Source organism: Microchirus variegatus (assembly GCF_963457635.1).
Source record: "Microchirus variegatus genome assembly, chromosome: 8".
Classification (NCBI taxonomy): domain Eukaryota; kingdom Metazoa; phylum Chordata; class Actinopteri; order Pleuronectiformes; family Soleidae; genus Microchirus; species Microchirus variegatus.
This window is the reverse complement of record NC_139809.1, coordinates 12859037-12880924: the sequence shown is the minus strand read 5'-3', so window position 1 is coordinate 12880924 and position 21888 is coordinate 12859037. Positions and strand designations below refer to the sequence as shown.

The 21888-nt window shown below is 41.5% G+C and overlaps 1 protein-coding gene across 2 annotated transcripts in view; it reads left to right on the top strand.

Annotated features, from left to right (window-relative positions):
- Window positions 1-398: 398 nt before the first annotated feature.
- lrrk2 (leucine-rich repeat kinase 2) overlaps window positions 399-21888 on the top strand; it is a 32953-nt gene continuing 11463 nt past the window's right edge. For both annotated transcript variants that reach the window (XM_083893330.1, XM_083893329.1), the window contains exons 1-30: window positions 399-548; window positions 1929-2014; window positions 3298-3407; window positions 4199-4287; window positions 4797-4934; window positions 5223-5357; window positions 7508-7639; window positions 8928-9047; window positions 10503-10663; window positions 10758-10837; window positions 10913-11019; window positions 11162-11291; window positions 12299-12423; window positions 13255-13382; window positions 13484-13628; window positions 14230-14369; window positions 14477-14605; window positions 15403-15573; window positions 15924-16188; window positions 17160-17348; window positions 17627-17742; window positions 18179-18251; window positions 18663-18859; window positions 18946-19196; window positions 19750-19898; window positions 20123-20216; window positions 20291-20477; window positions 20554-20735; window positions 20877-21100; window positions 21236-21363. In XM_083893330.1, coding sequence (XP_083749456.1) covers window positions 413-548; window positions 1929-2014; window positions 3298-3407; window positions 4199-4287; window positions 4797-4934; window positions 5223-5357; window positions 7508-7639; window positions 8928-9047; window positions 10503-10663; window positions 10758-10837; window positions 10913-11019; window positions 11162-11291; window positions 12299-12423; window positions 13255-13382; window positions 13484-13628; window positions 14230-14369; window positions 14477-14605; window positions 15403-15573; window positions 15924-16188; window positions 17160-17348; window positions 17627-17742; window positions 18179-18251; window positions 18663-18859; window positions 18946-19196; window positions 19750-19898; window positions 20123-20216; window positions 20291-20477; window positions 20554-20735; window positions 20877-21100; window positions 21236-21363 — 4317 coding nt within the window. In that variant the 5' untranslated portion in view covers window positions 399-412. The remainder of the gene's footprint in view (window positions 549-1928; window positions 2015-3297; window positions 3408-4198; window positions 4288-4796; window positions 4935-5222; window positions 5358-7507; window positions 7640-8927; window positions 9048-10502; window positions 10664-10757; window positions 10838-10912; window positions 11020-11161; window positions 11292-12298; window positions 12424-13254; window positions 13383-13483; window positions 13629-14229; window positions 14370-14476; window positions 14606-15402; window positions 15574-15923; window positions 16189-17159; window positions 17349-17626; window positions 17743-18178; window positions 18252-18662; window positions 18860-18945; window positions 19197-19749; window positions 19899-20122; window positions 20217-20290; window positions 20478-20553; window positions 20736-20876; window positions 21101-21235; window positions 21364-21888) is intronic.

The following is a 21888-nucleotide window of genomic DNA, read 5'->3' as shown; positions in this document are numbered from 1 at the left end:
GAAACGACAAACGCCACCGAGTTTGCGGCTCGACGGACGGCGGCATGTCTTCTTCTTCTTCTCCGCCGGCGCAGCAAAGTTAGCGAAGCCGCGGAACGTGGCGTCAACGTCGTAACAGAAAGTGTGCGACACCGCGCCGACAGCTCTCGCATGTCGTGACAGACAACCGCTTTAGCAAGTAGTGCTGTTTAGCTAATGCGACATAAGAGTGTAATGCGGTGTCATGATGTGACAGTGTTGTTATTTGTTCTTATAAGTATTATTATCATTACGTGAAGCTCTGCTCCGTCCTTCCCTGATGCTGTATCAGTGCCGCGGCGGTGCAGCGGCCGCAACTCGGAGGGAACGTCCCGCTTTACCTCTATGCTCGTCGGGTGGTCAGCTGGAGGAGGACCGCGCATCGGCCAGCAGCATGGTTCGTAAAGAGGAGCTGGAGGAGAAGCTGGAGAAGCTGCTGGTGAGGCTGAGGACACCTCAGGAGGACAGACAGCTGAGCACACTCATTCAGATCATCAAGGACCTGCTGTTCCTGGCGAACACAGAGCATGGTGAGAAGACCAGGCTTGTATAAAGTAACTGAAAGGGAAACTTTAGGAAAAGTACAAGTATCTTACCACAAAATCACTTTGGTAGAAGTGAAAGTCACTTTTTTTTTCTTTACAATATTACTGAAGTAAAAGTCTATGTATATGACATTTACTGTACTTAAGTATCAAAAGTACTTTCTGATATAAAATGTACTCAAGTTTCAGAAGTAAAAGTATTAAAAAAGTGATGAGTAAGGGTTGCGCCATGGTTGCTCAGTGGTAGGGTGAGTTGTCTTTCAACTGGAAGCTTGTGGGTTCAATTCCTGGCTCTGCTAGGCTATGATATGTGTCCATGAGCAAGGCACTTAACCCCATGTTGAAACATGTTAACAAAACTTTAGTTTGAAGCAGCTCATCAAGACTACAAAAGCTCTATATACTGGAAATATACAGCCCATTACCAACTCCTTCTTCTGATTTTAGTTGGTAGTAATTGTAGTGGAGTAAAAGTAAAAGATGCTAGAAATGCAAACAACAAAGTACATAAACTAAGTATTTGTACTTGCACACATTAGATACACCATACACTAGACTAGAATATCAAAATGTAACATAGGGCTGCAACGATCAATCGGTTATTAATCGATTACTAAATGAATTGTCCACTATTTTGAGGTTATTCTTACTAATTAAGTGCTGTCGGCTTATTCAGCTTCTTAAATGTGAATATGCTCCGGTTTATTTGCTCCATATGACAAAGAAATAATTAAAAACTTGGTCACAACGTCATTTGAGAACATCATTTTGAGATTTTGGAAACACAGATCGACACTTTTCAACATCTGCTGACATTTAATGGATTCAACGATGAATTGAAAGATAGTCTACAAACTAGTGTTGTATTGATATATAAAAATGTGGCTGTTTGGTCAGCCCGTAGCCAAGAGGAAATAGTATTTTGGCTTGTGACCAAAGGGTTTGCAGGTGCAAGTCCTAATTGATGCTATACTGGCCAAAAGTACTGGATTGGTTAACAGAAAGGGGAAAAGCAACATGCAATAAGAGTTATAAACCTTGGTAAAAGAGGCAACATGCAAACAGTGTGGACATTCATCCATCCATCCAGTTTTCCTTTCCTGTATATTGTGGTATTGTGACATGAATGATTTATCGATCACTATCTTCCTCTCTCCTCCTTTCCAGATGTGTAACCTACTCTATTCCTATCTCTAACATCACTTTACTGCAACTGAACATGCATAACTTTAATTCTCATCTTTGGGCTCCTTTTATTTAGGCTTTTATTGGAAAAAAAGAGAGAAAACAAAACAGAAAATAGTGTTAGCTAAGCGAAGGCTGCTTCCTTTGTCTCATCTCACCCTGTCTTGCTTTGTCTTGCAGCAGCTGAACTGTTTGAAGACAAAGATGTCCATGGCCCTCTCCTGGCAGTGCTGTCATCCCACATGAACACCAGAAGAGTCCAGCAGGTACCAACCACAGCACACAGCACACCAGACAAACACTTTAAATGTGTGCAGTGTGTTTTACGCCTGTCATGCTCTCAGAACACAACGGGTCACCTTGGACTTTGACTTAATTTGTTGGCTTTAAAAACAACTTACATCGGTCTGATCACTAGTTTCATGGTTGATTTATGCTGCTGTCTGTAGATCTTCACTTACATCACACATTATACTGTCCCATTCAGAGATGCTACATTGCCTCCTTCTGTGCAGCTGACTCAGCATATTTACAGCGTCTTGTGACTACTGTGCACGGCAGCTTATCAGGGGTGAGACTCAGTGTAGTAAAACACGTAACCAAAGTCAGACTGTAAAACAATCAGACCTTAAAGCTGGTAAGAAACCCTCTCTGTATTTCCTCAGTGATGCAGCACAATTGCGCTAGTAAAGCAAGAGGCCTACAGACAGTTTGAGTACGGCTGAAAACTTTCAGAACTGCGAAACAAGGAGGTTCCACAGAAGTTCCACACTTGTAATCTCTGCCACTCGGAGTCATTAAATTAAAACAACAACAGCAGATCGAGTCTGATGATGTCGGGACGCAGCGTGGGATCATGGGATTTGTTGTTTTGTCTTGCTTGGTTCTGCTGTGTGCGTTGGCAGGGGTGTCAAACTGAAATGACCTGGGAAAAAAAAACAAAAAACTTCAGTAGCGGGCAGGCAATATGAGTTCATATTATAACACAATATTCAATCAATTCAATACACAAGCAAAGTGCTTGTTTTGATATGGAGCGATTTATATAAGACGTATTTATGATGCAGAATGAATCTATTAATATCAAAAACAACTGAATATCTTATTACTGCCGGCTATGTTTTCATTGCTTGTTAAGTGGTGGGACACATGTAATCCACTGGGGTGGCCACATGTGGAGCACGGGCCGCCAGTTTGAGGTAGAGCTTCAGTGGCAGAATGTGCACCGAAAGGCAGTTGGGTAGTCATCTTCCATAAGTGACAAATAAAATAAAATAAAAAAAACAAATGGCAGCACACCAGATAACAGTGGTACCAAACGTTTCCTTCCCCACACTGACAGTTAATCTGGCGCTGGTCCTGGAATTTATAGCAGCAAAGTGTTTTATGTTAAGTTAAAGAGTGTTGGAAAGACCAAGCCCACTGGACAGTGTAAATTGAATCTCATAACAGTAACATTGTTTTCCTACAGGTGATCCAGTTTGTCGCGGTCGCCATTTTCTCTCGCTGAACTAACTTGTGTGATGATTATGTCATGTTCTCGCTGCAGGAAGGCTGGTCCCTGCTGTGCCGGCTGTTTGAAATATGCCCTGGTGTGTTGGCGCAGGTGGCAGGACCTCTGCAGGCAGCCAATGAGTGGGAGGTGGTGGGAGTTCACCAGTAAGTCATACGTTGTTATGATTTGTCTGGAAGTTGTAGATGTCATAATCCACGTTACGAAGCATTCATGATGGAATGAAAGAAGTTTCAGTACACACACACACTCACATTTTTCTAACCCGAAAAGCTGGTTTAAAGCGTTTTGCCCCAGGTCATGGTTGAAAGCTTTCATATTGCTATTTGGACAAAAAACAAATAGAATATCCTGTATAATTCACCACAAGATGGAAGATAATGAATTATGTAGCAGTTAATATTTCAGTCACATGGGTTTTATAAATAAACCCATGTGACTGACCAGTTTTAATATAGTGAAGTTGCACCCATGTGTGCTCATGTGTCGTACTTAAAGGGACAGTTCAGGTTTTGTAAATGTAGTTGTATTGGTTCTAGTCCGCATTGGTCTTCCATGGCTACTAGTGGGTGCCACACACAAATGAACAGATTTGAGCCATTTTTAGTCAACAGATGCCTTAATAATGTACTGTGCATCACTGCATTTAGATTAGAGACTTTTACGTCTTTTATTTACCTACTTATTTGATGTTTTTTCAGTACACAGAGCCCAGATATACACTGATGTTTGTTCATTTTACTTGAAAGGCAACACCAACAACAAACAATGCTGCCAAAAGTGCTCACTACTACTGTTGATTTTTGGAATTTAATTGTAATATTCCTTCTTTTATCTTTATTTTCCAGCATACTGATTATAATTTCACCTGGAATCTTTAAATAAGTGGTGTAAAAGTAATTAGTAACAGATTCTGCATGATCACTGTGATTTCCAGGCAGAACCTGAAGTTACTGGCCCTGTACAGCACAGACTGCAGAGTGACGGTGGTGGGGTTACGCGCTCTGGCGCTACTGCTGCGATCAGGTACTCAGGAAATGCATCGCAACAACACTTTATGGCTCCACTCTGCCTCTACATCCATGTTTTCCATCATGCTCCAACCTTCTACCCTGACCCTCTTTTTGGAGTCCCTGCTTGAAATGCCCAAACTAAATAGAGCAAATCTCTGTAGTTACAAGCTCTATGTGTGTTATCTTAGTATCAAAATAAAGATAACACTTGTTGTTTCACTGTTGATGCCACTGTGTCAGAGTAAATGCACATGGAACACAGCATAAATGAAGGATTTTTTTAGCCCTCGCCTAAAAAGATGAGCTGTGCAAAGTCTGATGCTGCTGAAGTGAAGCAGAGTAAAATGACAGTGGTTTTAGTAAAGCGATGTCTAGGCGTTCTCTCGTTTCGCACCATCTGTGCCATTTGAGATTTCTTGAGAACCAAATTATTAAAACCCATTTCATTTTATTTGTGTTATTATTATTTGTATTTTATGTCACTATTGGTCTAAAATTCACTCTTGATTCACGGCTGTGCAGACATGATGACTCTGCTGGTGCTGGAGGAGGAGGAGGAGGACGTGTTTGTCCTGGTGGTGCAGGCCATGAAGACGTTTCCCACCAGCGAAGAAGTGCAGCTACGAGGATGTGGAGCGCTGCAGTTCCTGCTGCAGAGAGGTGAGCAAACATACGCGACCTCTTGTTTTCCACGGATGCTGTGAATCCAGTCGATGCATTTTGTTGCAACAAATGATGTTAACTCATTTTCATTTGTGCTGTGACATTGATTGTAGTTAACACGGTCATATAATTCCAGCGTAAAGCGATGGACGGAGCTCTTTACGGCTGTAATACTTGCCTTAATTAACAATGGGTTTGCCTGTCGTTTATCATCTGTAATATGATGAAGGTATGCCACGTTGAGCTCCTTATAATGAATAGTGTTTCTAATGCCTGTGTTTTCAGTGAGTGATGACCACCTTGTGGAGTTTGTGGAGAACCAGGACCATGTTGTGGTCTTAGCAGCTCTTCAGGGCTTTTCAGACAGCTCTGAGATCCTCCTGCAAGCCATGAAGGTTCTCCTCCCACTCACTCGTGCAGGTAGGACCAGCAATTTCTAATTTTCTTCAAAAAACAAAAAGTATCTTGGAATTACTTGATCATAATAGTCGGCATTGCAAATATTTGCAAAGCTCTTAAGGAATAATTTTAATGAATTTTTTAAATTTGCCCTGATGGAGTTTGACAGTGAGCTGACTTTCTTCAAAAAAACAAAAAGTATCTCAGAATGACTTGTAATTTACCATCATAATAGTCGGGATCGCCCTGAACAAGGATCCATTGAAAATATTTGCAAACCTCTTAGGGAATAATTTTAATTAATTTTTGAAATTCAGGAAATCATCCATTTGCCCGGATGCAGTTTGAGAGTGAGCTTTCTTCCAAAAACAAAAAGTATCTTGGAATTACTTGAAATGTACCATCATAATAGTCAGCATCGCCCTGAAAAGGGATCCATTGAAAATATTTGCAAACCTCTTAAGGAATAATTTTAATGAATTTTTGAAATTCAGGAAAGGATCATTTGCCCTGATGCAGTTTCACAGTGAGCTGACTTTCTTCTGAAAAACAAAAAGTATCTCAGAATGACTTGAAATTTACCACCATAATAGTCGGTATCACCCTGAACAAGGATCCATTGAAAATATTTGCAAACCTCTTAAGGAAAAATTTTAATGAATTTTTGAAATTCAGGAAATGATCCATTTGCCCTGATGAAGTTTGACAATGAGCTGACTTTCTTCTCAAAAACAAAAAGTATCTCGGAATGACTTTAAATTTACCGTCATAATAGTCGGTATCACCCTGAACAAGGATCCATTGAAAACATTTGCAAATCTCTTAAGGAGTAATTTTTAATGAATTTTTGAAATTCAGGAAATGATCATTTGCCCTGATGCAGTTTGACAGTGAGCTGGCTTAAAAAAAAAAAAGTATCTCGGAATGACTTGAAATTTACCATCATAATAGTCGGCATCACCCTGAACAAGGATCAGTTGAAAAAATTCGCAAACCTCTTAAGGAATAATTGAGGTTTCTTTCTTCAAAAACATTAGGCACATTTGCGTTGTGCCTGATGAGGTTGCACAGTAATGTGTATTATTTTAGCCTTTATGTTCCTTATCATGCATTATCATAACTGAAACATCTTCTTCAGCTCCCACGATAGGAATACATACAACCTACGGGCACTGCACTAGTTTAACATATGAAGACAATGTGCTGGCTAGAGTCGTCAAATGATGGCTTTTCCGAATGCTAACTGCTGTTAGCTGCCGGACCCTCAGTGATGCTGACGTAGTTTCCTGTGTCTGTCCTGTTCCTGTGTTCAAATTTGTAATTTTGAGACTTTGATGGTTTGAAATGTACCTAAGTAACTTAAACAAACCAACTTTTAGCTCCTGGGTCCTGATTTTCTCTGTGGACATTGAGCTGTTAATAAACCTCAGTTTCTCGTCGGAATAGAAATATTATTTGTAGAAATAGAAAAAAATAGCAATTTTCGTCACAGTCTATTTCTAGCCTGACAACTACACTGTAACATCTTATGAATAAATACGATTAAATGCTACCCCAGAGTGTGGAGGCAGGGTTTGGTGGTGTATGAGTGAACACTTTGTATTTGCTTTGTAAACGCATCGCTATAATGTCGATAATTGAATTGCACTCATTCTTGAACATTTATGATAAAATGTATGTTTTTTGGGAACAGTTAATGCAATTATCGGATAGCAGGAAGCCCCCCCACCTCCTCTCCGCCAACTCCTTGAATTTACACAACTGCATCACAAAGGATTCAGTCATTCACATAGTGAGCTATTGTTTTCCCCATGTAACAATATTTGAGAACGGGACAAGGATAATTGAGTCTATTTTGGATCATTTTCTACTTAAGGGCAGAGGCTAAACATAGTGACGAATGCAGTAAATGAAAATAAGTTTCAGTCATCAACATTATTGTGGGTCTTTTATCCCTTTGCATTATAAAGGACTTTTTATGACCCCTAGCGTGTTTGTTTCTGTTTGCTATTTTTGACACCTTCTTTGTAGGCCAAGGATCTATTTTTGAAAGCTCAATATTCCCAGTTGTGTCACGTCATGACACATTTCTTACGCATATAATCAGTTGTATTGTGAAAAGTGTGGATTATTTAATCTCCGATCTCAAACACTGAGCTTGTCTCTTGCAGCCAGCAACGTGGAGATGTTGATGTCAGGAGGCATTCGGTGCTACAGTCTGATCATCGCTGCTACGGACGCCTTCCCTGAGGTGGAGGAGCTGCAGGAGACGGCCTGCTGCCTCTTCAAGAAGTTTACATCAGGTGAAGCCCACATATGAACACACAGCTATCATACACTACCGTTCAACAATTTGGGATCACATGTCCTTATTTTTTAAGGAAAAGTGCTTTTTTTCAATGAATATAACATTAAATGAATCAGAAATACACTCTATACATTGTTAATGTGGTAAATGACTATTCCAGCTGCAAATGTCTGTTTTTTAATGGAATATGTACATAGGTGTATAGAGGCCCATTTCCAGTGTTCTAATGGTACATTGTGTTTGCTAATCGTGTTAGAAGGCTTGAAAACCCTTGTGCAATGATGTTAGCACAGCTGAAAACAGTTTTGCTGGTTCTTTGACGAAAGGGTAAAATTATTTAGAATAAAAATCATTATTTCTAATCTTGTCAATGTATTTTGATGAATAATAGTGTGACTTTTAATGGAAAACACACAAAAAATTGCATAGGTGACCCCAAACCTTTGAACGGTAGTGTACATATGACCCCTCTTTTTCCTGCTCCTAATAATGAAAGAAAATTCTTTAAATTAATTACATTCAAAACCAAATATTCTCTTGGTTTTATTCATCAATGAATGGACTTTTGTCCAAAAGTCAAATATGAAAAGGCATGTGTTGTCACTCAAGAGATAATTAAAGCTTTTTTAAAGTACATTTTACATTTTTTTAAAAGTAATTTAGCCAAAGCGACTTAAATTGATAAATTCTCACATCTGAGTAAAAGCAAGTAGCATTAAGGGCCTTGCCTAAGGGCCCACACTATATACACGGTATATATTAACTGACCTGCCCTGTCTAGGATTTGAACCACAGCCCTCCACATCAAGGTCTGTGAACTAAACCACTGAGCTATACCAGCTGCTGACACGTATGTGTATGTATGCAGTTCCAGATAAGACACACTGTGTCCTAATGTCAAATGTGACTTATTTCTTCACACACTTTCAGCTCCGAAACTTGGCATAAAATTCACGTTTTAGCACCGCACAGCACTTCCATGACCACACCACTGGTCCTTAAAGGTGCGCGTGACGTGAGTCGCCTGACGTAACACATATGATGAACCTACTCTTACCGCTACACTACAGATTGAATACAGACACCGAGCATTCTCAGAGTCTTGTCAGCGAATACCTCTCTCACTTGTTGACGTTTGGCGGTGATAACACTCTTTGCGAAAACCCAATGAATACCTACTATGAGCACAGGCAGTGTTTGGATTTCGTCCACGCTGATAAGATAACACGCCAGCTGCCAGATTAACGGTCCCCTTGTTTCTGTTTGTGTGTCTTCTTTTGCAGAGAGTTACTACAGCATCCTGGTGCTGAACGGTGTGCAGAGGGTCGCAGTGAGAGCCTGTGAGGGGTTCCCCAACAACGCCAAGCTGCAAGCTGCTGCTCTTTCCTGCCTGGCTGACCTAAGTGAGGACACACACATGTACTGTACTCTCTAATTTAAAGGAGACATATTACGCAACATCAACCCTAAAAAACGCGAGAGTTCCGGTGAGGGCAGTAGTATCCAGAAAAGTGGAAGTCCGCGAAGTGTTCTATTCTTGGCTGCTCGGTGCAGCACAGAGTTCTACACAAACTTCCAACCTCAGAGGATTTACATTTTATATATGACATTATATCATTATATATATGATATATGAGCAATGTGCCGGCTAGAGTCGGCAAATTATGGCTTTTCCAAATGCTAACTGCTGTTAGCTGCCGGAGCCTCTGTGACGCTGACGTAGTTTCCTGTGTCTCATTTGCATATTTAAAGAGACAGGCAATCAAAAGCGAGGGTTCTGAACAGGGCTGTTTTGGCAGAGTGATTGAACTGCTGTGGTGCTTCATCGTTAAGGTATTTGACCAAAGCATGTCACAGACATGTTCATGAGGACACCAGGGAACTAGGCTAACTTGGAGAAATAGGGTATAATATGACCACTTTAAGTCTATGCTGGCAGATTAGTGACGGCGACAGCAGAACAATCGCTTAACCTCAGCCTCGATACATAGTGACAGTGATTGCACTGGGGTAGAAACACAGTGCAATCCTTTAGTCTGGACCATGCATTGGTGATGTGAGGATTGGCCTTGAGAAGACTCAAAATGAAATGTGCAGGTTTTTTTTGTTTAGTTATGATAAGAAAACTGACACCAAAGTCAGAGGCTAAAATGTGTGAGGATGACTGCAAAGGTTTTTTGGTCCAAAATTTGACAAAAACGTCACGCGTCGTCAGAAAGTGCAAATCCTCAAATACTGAAAAGTAAACATCTTGGTGCACACACATTTTTGCACATGGCCTCTCACTTTTGCAAGACTGCATAAAAAAACAATAAGCAGACACTGTGTGTTTAGTAAAGATGTTGAAAATGGCTGTTATCTCTGTAAAGCACCTTAAATAGGTCTATAATTCTTGTTTCAGTTATCTATAATCAATTCTGACGAGTAAACATTCAATTATATGTGTCCATGTTGGAGAGCTGCAAACTTGGATGTTTCTGTGTCTGAGTGTGTCTCTCGGAGCACACAATAAGCTGCACAGCAAGCTTTAGCTCAGTTCAGGCATGAGTTTTAAAATAATCCCTCCATGCAGCTTGTTTTTGTGCTTAATTGAGAAGATGTGCAAACCCTGACAAACCATGCATATGTACATGACTTTAATAAATGTTTATTTATTCATTGTCTACCACTTCCAACCTAACACTGTGGTTTCTCACCCAACACGTTAATTGAACTGCTCTGTGTGTGGGTCACTTTCCATTGAGGCAGTCGGAGCATGTGTTCTGCCCCCCTATGACTATAACTAAATTAACTAACTAATTTGGCCAGTGGCCCACCCTTTGGTGACCCTTACTCACCATACTGTCTCCGTCTGTCAGCTGCGACCATCGTGCAGAACAAAGCCGTGGCTGAGCAGGGTCTGGAGGTAGGTGAGGAGGAGGAGAACAGGGGTAAAGAGGAGGTGGAGGACATGGGCCTGGGCTGGATGGAGGCCTGCTGTATGGCACTGGAGCTTCATGCTGCTGAGCCAGCCGTTCAGGTCAGTCTAAAATGTTGAATATTATATAATACACAGTGTAATGTCTGGTAGGTAAAGCCTCAAGCCTCAAACCTTTACTGTCATGACGCCACAGGAAGCTGCAAGCTGGGCCATCCACAATCTGCTGCTGCATGGAGCCGGAGTGAGCTGCCCAGAAGAGGAGCAGGAAGACAGGTGTGCATTAAAAACAAGGAAATATTGAGTATATATAACATGTTTAATGCATAATGATGACGTGTTGTTTGTCAGGACTCCTGTTCACAGGCAGTTAATGGCTGCCATGCTGGTCCACTCGTCCTCTCCCAGTGTCTTCAAAGCTGCTACCAGTGCTATTGCCACGCTCATTACTCACAATAGTAAGTCTCAAGGACTATTCATTAGCATACTGTAGTTCAACAAATATGATATAGTTTAAGTTTAAGTAGAAAGACAATGTCAGTGCCTTATTTATTCAATATGAATAAGGTCAATCCAGTAAAGCAGCTGCTTTGTTTCCAGGTAAAATGCGTTCTCTGCTGCTGTCCAGTGGCCTCCACGTGAACCTCGTCGAGATGATGAAGAGACACACGACTTCAGCAGACGTTTCCATCAGTGCCTGCAAACTGCTCCGTCTGCTCTTTCAGGGAAGGTGGGTACGAAACGCGCCATTCAATCCAATGTGTTGGTTTTATGAACAGATGAGGTCAAAGGTAAGATAAGATAAGACAATATAGTCCTTTATTTGTCCCGCAGTGGGGAAACTTACATTGTTACAGCAGCAAAGACAGTAACGATGACCCAAAAAAAGTACAATATGTAAAGATATTAACACAAAGACCATTAAAAAAGTTAAAATAGAATGTGTAATGTACAGTATAGACAGTTTCCAATACACTATCCACAGTTTGGATAGATTCAGAGTGTACTGTATATGTATCAGGTGTGAAAAGATGGTACATTTGTGATTTTTTGATTTTTCTCCACGTTCTTTGGTGAGTGGATTACGAAGTAATACAAACTTCAATTTCCAGACACAGCAATCTGTGCAGTCCATGTTTCATCACCTCATACCTCCACCTAAAAATACCTGAACTGTCCCTTTAACCCTTTAACACCTAAGCCTCAAAATGTCTGTCTGGATTTTAACCATAAAGGGGCCAGAAAATTTAAATTTTTCCAGAATAACTTCCAATATCTGGCAGTTACTTACAATTTACTGTTGTTAAATTTGTGTTAAAATAGTGTATTAACAATTTAACATGAAGAAAAACACTGTAGTTGTACACAAACACCAGATTTTGTGTGTTAAATTTGATATGTATAGTATAACACATATTTAGAAAAACATTTGTTTGCGTTTTTGTCTCAATGTTCCTGCTTCTTGCAACAACGCAAGTGAAATTACCACAATAACCGCATGTTGGCCAAATTTTCCGATATCACAAACCGCCGCGCAATACATTGCGGTGCAAACGTGTCATCTTTATGTTAAAGGGTTAAGCAGTGTATTGTGTTTTTGGACTTTTGATCACGACGTGCTTTATTTCTCTTATATGTGACCATAAGGACTAAGTTTTTGTTTGATTAACGAATGCTACTAAAGCTTACTAAAAATCCACATTATTATTCACTTCATTTGCCTCCCTGTGTCTGCAGGACAGCCAGCCTGGACGAGTTGAACATGGCCATGGGTCAGATCCTCAGCACCATGAAGGTCCACAACTTCGACCTGGACGTGCAGCTGGAGGCTCTGCAGGCCAGCCTGGTCTTCCTCTGGCCAGGTACGTTCTCTTCTGTGTGTAGGACCCATGAAAGTGAAACACACAGAAAAGACAGTACAGTGATGTGTGTGTCTGGGGGTTAATGAGAGGGAGTAAGAGAGAGAGAGAGGAGTCAGGAGTTGCCGAACAAATCAATATGCCGTTGCGTTGCATTACCTTGAAATAAGATTTCACTCATTTGAGAGAAGAAAAAAAAAATAGTCTGTGTCCGTCAGTGTTAGCATCGTGGCCATAAATAAATCAATGTGTGTGCAGAAAAGTGTAAAAGACACTTAGGTCATAGGTCTTCAGTTGATTCAATTGGAACCTAGGAGGACGTTTGTGTTCACACATAGTAGTTAGTCTGAGGAGTTCCAATTTGTGCTAATAAAAGGGATAGTCCGGGTTTTTCGAAGTGTATGATTGACAGTCACTCTGAGGCACAGAAGCTCACTCTCTATCATAAAAGTCATAAATAGCTTCAGACTACGCCGTACACAGACTGAGTCAGCTGTATATAAGACGCAGTGTCGAAAAGAACCTCAACTCTCCCTTTAAATTGCAGTTTGAGAAAGTGAATCTTCGGGCTACTTTTCAAGAAAATCAAGAATATGCACAGTAGTATTTTGCATGCATATTGGACAACATATGGAAACTTGTGATGTCTGGAGATGAACAATTTCTTCGACTGCCAGCTTGATGAGTTATGAGTTATATGTTTTAATTTCTGTCAAAACGAGGTTACAGTGTCCTCGGCCGTCTGCTCCCTTTAACTGTCCTTGCAACACTCCTAATAAGATTAGCGACTTGACAATGTTCACTTGTTTCCTCGCTGTGTTGTGAATTCCGCAGACAGGAGTTTAAGGGAGCACGGCGTCTCGGTCGCGGATCCCGACATGGCCGACGTGTCGCTGAAGGTTCTGAAAAACCAGTGCGTGGTGGAAGGAGCTCACACGCTCTACCTTGAGGTTCTGAATAGGGTATGAACACTGCAGTGCACACACGACTTGATGTATATGCTGACTTCACAAGCCACAAAAGCCTAGTCTAATAACTTGTGTGTGTGTTTGTGTCTGTGCAGTTCATCAGCAGCTCCACCATACAGAGATGTGGCTTGAAGGTCTTATCTGCCTTGGCTGACTGCTCTGGTGCAGTGGACCTGCTGTGCCAGCAGGGGGCCATGGATACCGTGCTACATACACTACAGATGTTCCCACTGGAACGAGGTATAGCGTACAGTTGGCATTGTTGGGGTGTGATTGTTGATATTTGAAGTGAACAGTCAGACTAGAGCTGAAACACAATTACTAAATGAATCGTCATCTGTTTTGATAATCGATTAATCGATTTGAAGCTTTTTTCATTATTAAAACAAGATTTCTGATTGTTTCAGCTTCTTAAATGTGAATATTTCCTTCGTTTCTTTGCTCCACATAACAACGAAATCATTAAAACTGAATCATTTTGGTTTGCGAACAAAACAAGACATTTGAGTACATCGTCATTTCCAGGTTTGATAAACACTGATCAATGTTTTTTTTTAACATTTTCTGACATTTTATGGACCAAACCATTAATCGAGAAAATAATCGTTAATTGCAGCTCTAAGTCAGACAAATACACCCCTTCCTTCACTTCATGCTCTTTTAGAACCCAACACTCATGTATTGTGTGGAAGGTTTGTTTTTAGAGTGAATGACATCATCAACTAAGAGCGGTGAGACGTTGTTCAACTCTGGAGAAAGAGACCTCATCTCTCATTTTAAAATGTTGTGATTTCATGATCATGACAATGACTCAGTGCTCCCCACTCCCCCTCCCCCCCAGAGATACACTACTGGGGTTTGACCCTGCTCACTTACCTCGTATCAAAGAAGAAGCTGTCCAGGATGATCGTGCCTGTTCTGGCGTCTGTCGTTGTCTCCTCACTCATCCAGTACAGAGAAGATACAGAGATGCTCCTGAAGGTAAAGCGTGATACAATTAGGAGAGCACATGACACAACTTTGACTCGTTAAACACAAAGTGATGCTTCTTCCACACCTATAAGCCTCTTTCTTGTTGTGTTTCTCAGTGCTTCCAGGTGGCTCTGAGGATGATGGATGCTTGTTCAGGAGCAGCTGCAGAGCTGCAGAGGGAAGACTTTGACACGCATATCTTCCAGCAGTTCAGAGAGGACACTTCGGACCAAAGCAACAGCCCAGTAAGTTAGAACTAGAGCTGCAACTGACAATTATTTTGGTAATCGATTAATCTGTCGATTATTTTTCTCGATTAATCGTTTGATCCATAAAATGTCAGAAAATGTTAAAAAATGTCAGTGTAAATGAAATTGACAATTTTCTTGACTGTCTTGTATTGTCCACAAACCAAAATGATTTAGGTTTTAATGATTTCTTTGTTTTGTGGAACAAAGAAACAAAGAAAATATTCACATTTAAGAAGTTAAAACAATTGGAAATCTTGTTTTAATCATGAACAAAGCTTCAGAATGATTAATCGATTATCAAAATAGTTGAAGATTAATTTAGTAATCAATTATAAGCGATTAATTATTTCCAGTCAGAACACCGCCATATTCTGGGTTAAAGACAATCTCCTTCCATCATTACTAGAGTATATCTAAGATTGTGCCTTATTACAGCCTCACAAAGCCTCACAAAGCCATGGCCGTTGATGTTGATATAATTTGCTATTTACTCTGTAAAAGATAGAAGGCAGTGTTTTCCTAGATTAGCTTACACCGCTACACCCACAAATAATAACACGGCACTCACATGTAAGCAATAGAGGCTTAACTGGAGCTGCTCTCGAACAACAGTGAACATGAACAACATCACTTTAGCATTAGCAACATTAGCTTACAATAACAGCCTCCATTTAAGTGACCGTGCAGCTTAAAATCCAGCAAATCAAATCCAGTGCCGTACCATGTCTACACACAGTTTGTATAGGAGCATTTTGAGACTCCATTATTTCTCCCTCTTTGTCTACCGTCAGCTGCGGAAGTCGGTGTGCCTTGCTCTGTCCAAGATGTGGTGCGACTTGGCGATACACTACAAAATGTTAGAGAAGGCCTGCAAGGACGGAGACACGAGCATGGCCGAGTGTCTCATCGAGCTGGGCGCCGACGTCAACAGGAAGACCAAAACGGATTCTCTCATCTACCAGGTCAGATGTCCCTAAAACCCACAGACCGATTTACTACATTGTTAATTTGGTAAACGACTATTCTAGCTGCAAACGTCTGGTTTTTAATGGAATATGTACAGAGGTGTATAGAGGCCCATTTCCAGTGTTCTATGGTACATTGTGTTTGCTAATCGCGTTAGAAGGCTATTGGATGATTTGAAAACCCTTGAAAACCCTTGTGCAATGATGTTAACACAGCTGAAAACAGTTTTGCTGTTTCTTTGACTAATGGAAAACACAAAAAAATTGTATCGGTGACCCCCAACTTTTGAACAGTAGTGTATACATCGTCCTGACTGTCCGTCATGGCCTCTGTGTTGCGCCGGCAGGTATGTGAGCGAGGTGGACCCGTTGAACTGGTGGAGCTCCTGATTAACCGCGGTGCCCACAAGCAGCACCTACGCAGGGCTCTGGCTGTGAGTGTGAAGAGGGGCGACGTGCCGTCAGTCATTCAACTGCTGGGCTGCCTCGGTCTGGACCTCAACAACAGCACCCTCTGCTTGGGCGGCTTTAAGCTGGGTTGCCTGGATGCTGCGTGGCTCGGCCCCCTGTTGGCTGAAAGAGGAAGAGCGCACAGTTTTCGTTACAGCAACGGTGAGACGATGTTTTCCTCCCACTTCGTCGTATTGTACCAAAGGCATAGTTCAGACTGTTTGGAGTGGGTTGTATGAGGTACTAAGACAATAGCCAGTGTTGAGACATGGAGGCTCGTGGCTGATACTGGGGACACAAGTAAAACTACGAAATGGAAGCTTGCTTTGCTTAAATCACTCACTCCTCTGCACCAAATCACTGCGGCCTCTGTCAGTAAGTTGTAAACTCTTCATTCAGATTAGACTAAATTAATACAGCAGGGCACGTTAACGCATTAGCGGCGTTAATGCACATTAACGCCTGACGCGTTTCCATGACAAAAAGACGCACAAGACGTCATGTTTACGTGTCTCCCGATTGTTAAAATGAGTCTCGCTAAAGTTTAAAAACAGAGGCACACATACACAATACACAGGTAGGCTGGTTATTTGTAGCGCTGCTCTTTTCGTTTAATAAACAGACCGCTCCAGGAACCGACTGGAGCCGCGCTAACGGTGCTAACGGAGCTAACGGAGCTAACTGGTAAACGGTGCCTGGACTCCAGTGCCGTGGCACGTAAACATGACCTCACGCGCGCCTTATTCCGGTCAGTCGTCAAGGAAACACGGCATGCGTTAATGTGTCCAGCACTATAAAATAACACATATTTAAGAATGAGGCATAAGTAGCTCTCATGTCCCTGGTGGTTAAAAACACTGATTTTCTTTATGGACTTTGTTTGGAGACTTTGGAAACTTCAGTTTCCTGTGATAAAGCACTGTTAATATTCTTAATATAGACTCAAGCAGGTGCATATTTTATCAGGTGATACTTTTATTAAATGTCTTCAATAAGAGCAATCCCTCATGTCTCAATCGGGTGACAGCACCTCATACACCAACACTATCAACACTATGAACTATCCCTTTAAAGGTTGAGTTGTGTGGCAACATTTCGTCATTTCCGTGTGTTCCATGTTCTTCCATTTTAAGGGAAAGGCATGAGCTTAGCCAGGTACATTCAGTCGCTCCAGCGGTCAAAGAGTTTCAGCGGTCCTCTCCGGTTGTTCGCTGACCCCTGTCTGACCTCGGGCTACATCTCCGATGAGAGCGACGACTCCTGCTTCAGCTTCGTCTCGACAGACGACTGTTTGTTTTTCAACGACGACCTGGAAAGCGACGGTAAGGTTTCGTTGTGTGTTCATAGACTGTAATGTGAAATGGTGCAATCATTGCCGGAATCAGAAGTGCCTTTATTTAGATTTACACACTGCGGTGAGTGATTGTAATTCTATTGTCCTCAAGCAGTTTGTACCATTGCCTTCTCAGAAATACTAAGAAGCATCATACACATTAATCTTATACATTTTTCTCCTCTCAATACTTATTGAGTTAATTCATCTTGACTCAGTACAATGTCGTTCATTGTGTATATATGGTTATCGTTATTTCCTTTATAGGCAGTGATTCACTGTCAGGGGCCTTGTCCCCAAAACCACATAATAACTCAATGGAGGAGCTGAAGGGGGGGTCCTTCAATAGGAAGCCAAGGCGTCGCAGACATGCCAGTGCAGAGGTAAGAGTGAATCATGATTATCTTGGATTTTATTCTAAGGGGTTTCAATTATCAAATTATTGTAGTGCTGCAACAAACATTATTTTCATAATGGATTAATCTGTCTATCGTTTTGTCCATAAAATGTCAGAAAACGATAAAAAAAAAAAAAAATTATAATGAGAAATAATGAGGTTCTCAAATGTCTTGTTTTGTCCACAAACCAAAATGATTACATTTAATGAAAATATTCACATTTAAGAAGCTGAAACAATCAGAAATCTTGTTTTAATCATGAAAAAAAAGCTTCAAACCGATTAATCTCTTTATCAGAATAGTTGACGATTCATTTAGTGATGTAATTGTTTCAGCTCTACTCCATATTTGTATTACTCAAATGTATAAACGTATATAATACTCAAACGTTGATATCTATGTGGTGTTTTTATTCTTTCAGAGTGGTCACACTGAGCTTGAACACAGTGAGCCTCTCCCCAGACGATTTGGGAGGAACGGCTCCACCCACAAATGTAAATTCCCCTCCCTTCCCTGCTGTTCTCATTCTGTCAATATGTATGTATATATATATATATATATATATACAGCTCAATGTTTTTTACTTTTATGTTTGACCTTTGAACTACATATACAGTCGGTCTTCAAGTACACTCATTTTCCGCTAGTCAAGAAAACCCAAAAACATCTGCAATAGATACAGTCGGCATTGATTTTAGCACATTTGTGACTAACAGAGGAAACCACTTGTCTTCTGGCAATAAGAATGAAGTCAATTGTCTTATTTTGAAGGGGTTTTATTGGGTTTACCCAACACAACCAGATATCTGCTAATCTTGCTGTACATGACATACTTAATTAAGGTTGGGAGATGATTACCCACTCTCGAAATGGGATGATGATGCAATGATTTGCCTCTTCCACAGTACTGGGATCTAGTGAAAATTTTGCGTCTTTAACCAAAGAGAGGGAGAGGATCCGCCTACTGGACTTGTCAGGGAACGAGTTGGACACTCTGTCTTGTCTCATGGACAATGGCTTAGTGCAGGAGCAGCTCGGCCACCTCCTCCGTCTCGACCTGAGCCACAACAGTCTGTTGGAGTTTCCTCCGGCTCTTTGCCAGGTGATGCATCCGATCTGCGCTGATTTATCAGAGCGAAATGTTCAGTATTCTGATGCTGATTTCTTTTTATTATTTGGGTTTGACAGAGTTTGAACAGTTTGACTCGACTGGACCTGCAGGGCAACCAGCTCCAATCGCTGCCAATTGAGTTGCTGACCTTGCCCTCTCTCGGGATGTTGAACATCTCCCGGAACTGCGTGGGTCCCCTGCTGACCATCGACCCCGCGGTCACCTGCCGCTCGCTGCGACAGCTCAACTTGTCCTTCAACAAAATCACCATGTTTCCTTACGAGCTGGGCCACGCCTCGAGTCAGCTGGAGGAGCTGTTGATTGAAGGGTAGGCTGCTGGGATTTCTATCTTCTGTAGATGTTCTGTAGAACAAATTAAAATCAATATAAACATGACACAGAGAAGGAAATGTGGTAAATTACGGATTAATATGAGGAACCCGGCCACATTGCCACTGGATACAGGGAAATGGGCTATTTAATGACTTCGATTGTGCACTTGAGGCTCGGAAGCCTCTCTATGAGTCTGATTCCTCAAAGCTGTCTAAACTTCTACTGCTGTGGGCTTAGGGTTAGGGTTGGGGTTAGAAAAACCGATTTCACATTTTTCTTTATGGATTTTGCTGTTTGTTTGTCATTGTAAAATACAAGATAAATCAAAGACAGTTTAAGTTGAGCCTTTTGTGAAGTGTCTACAATCTGATTTAGTCATTTGTCCTTGATGGCAGTGATGTTTTCAGTCAGAGCAACCCCCAACTCTCCCTGGTAACTAACCACTGTCATAATTCACACATTCACACTATCCTTTCCTGTCTCCTTCCATCAAATCAAACTTTTAATTTTTGCGTCTTCATCGTGTTTTCTCTTTTTTCCCTTTTCAGGAACAGTATCGGTGAGTTGTGCACACCGCTCCAGCTGCCGGAAATCAAGCTGCTCGACGTGAGCAAGAACAGCGTGGAGAATATTTCCCCTGACTTTCTGATCGGCTGCCCCAAACTGGAAACCTTCAATGGCTCCATGAACAAAATCTGTGAGTGAGAAGCAAGTTTTAATAATGTGTAGCTGCTTTCAGAATGAAGCCTGATTGTTTTTTGGAGATTGTCAGGAGGGGCCTGTCTGCTAAAGTTGGTCCAAACCCTCTGGAGTTACTGTCTGAAAACGGCTGATGGCTGATGTTTTTTTTATACATACCTTGACACCTGAAAAAGGGGATTCATGTGATTGTGGGTTGTGTTATTCTTCTGCTCTTCTCAGGTTACCTATCACATCTGCCGTCCAAGATCATGACACTGAAACTTGCCAGCAACAACTTCACCTATGTCCCCGAGGCAATACTTGATCTTCCGATGTAAGTTTGATTCTCTGCTACGTTTCAAAAAAGTGTCTGTAACAGTGTAGTGAGGTTTCCTTTTATCTGTCCAGCTTGAGGTCAGTGGACATGAGGACCAACCAGATCGCTGTCCTTCCTGGTCCAGGATTTTGGGCGTCCAGCAACCTCAAAGAGCTGATGTTCAGTCAGAACTGCATCACAGCGCTGGATCTTAGCGGACCGATCCACAAATGGACCCGACTGGAGAAACTCCTCCTGAGTGACAACAAGCTCAGTGAGGTATAGGACCATTTAGAACAGTTATTAATAAAAGATAATCCCTGTTCTTGCCTTTGACGGTTTGGTCATTCCGCAGATTCCTCCACACATTGGCCTGCTGGAAGGCCTTACCTCCCTGGATGTGAGCCGTAATGCTAATCTGCTCTCCTTCCCCAACGAGATGGGGAAGCTAAGCAGACTGTGGGACCTCCCGCTGGAAGGCCTTGGACTCCAGCTGGATCTCAAACTCATTGGCAGCAAGACCAAAGACATTATCAGGTCAGTGCCTAGAGAACATGAGGACTGCCATCCATTTTGGAGAATATGGCACCAGTGCTGAGCACCATGCTGCCCTGTTTTTGTACATATGCATATTGATAATAAAAGCTCATTCATGACGTTGCCCTCCCTCTCTTCCAGGTTCCTGCAGCAGCGTCTGAAGAAGGCTGTGCCATACTCTCGAATGAAGCTCATTGTGGTGGGGAACGCTGGCAGCGGAAAGACCGCCCTGATTCAGCAGCTGATGAAGCAGAAGCGCTCCCAGGCGAACTCCAAGAAGACCGCTGTTGGCGTTGATGTCAGGGACTGGGCCATCAGGGAACGGGAGAAGGAGAGGATGGTGCTGAACGTCTGGGACTTCCCAGGTTGGCCAACATTTCAAAACTGCATTTATCAATCTCAGAGACCAAGATATACAAAAATCTTAATCATCTTAATCAGAGTCCAAATTGGCACTCATTTGAACACAGCACCTTATCTCTCTCTGCTTCTTTATGCAGGCGGAGAAGAGTTCAGTGGCTCTCACCCTCATTTCATGACTTCTCGAGCTCTTTATCTGATGGTGTACGACCTCAGCAAAGGAGCCAGCGAAGTGGACGCCCTCAAACCCTGGCTCTTCAATATTAAAGTAAGTGATTCATGGTTTTATTTAAAGTGAGTTGCCTTGGTCCTGTTGTGCAAAGTAGGTCACCGTTTGTACCTATATGATTTAAATTGCAATGGAAGAAGTCAAAATTCTGTATTTTTAAACCATTTTTCTGAACACGATGTTTCGAGAAAGCCTTAATTCTTGAAGAAAATTTGTTATAAATGACATTTAAAATTTTTTTTTTAAATATCTTAGGAACGGCTCTAGATAATCCTTTCAAATTTGGTACAACTATCATTTGAACTCTTAAGTAAACTAATCAGAATTTGTTGGCCAAGAATCAAAGTTCAAGATTATTGTTCTTGATCTTGATCTTGATGAAATGTCTTGAAATTTGTTCCCAAAGATGAACTGAAAGACTTTGATGGTCAAAGTTCACGATAAAGGGATGTTTCCCAAGACATTGAACATTCATCCATTCGTCTACACAAATCCAATTAACCTCTAACCCTAACTATTAATATTTGTGTTGCCAAAACCTGTTTTTGTCAACCAGTTATCAAT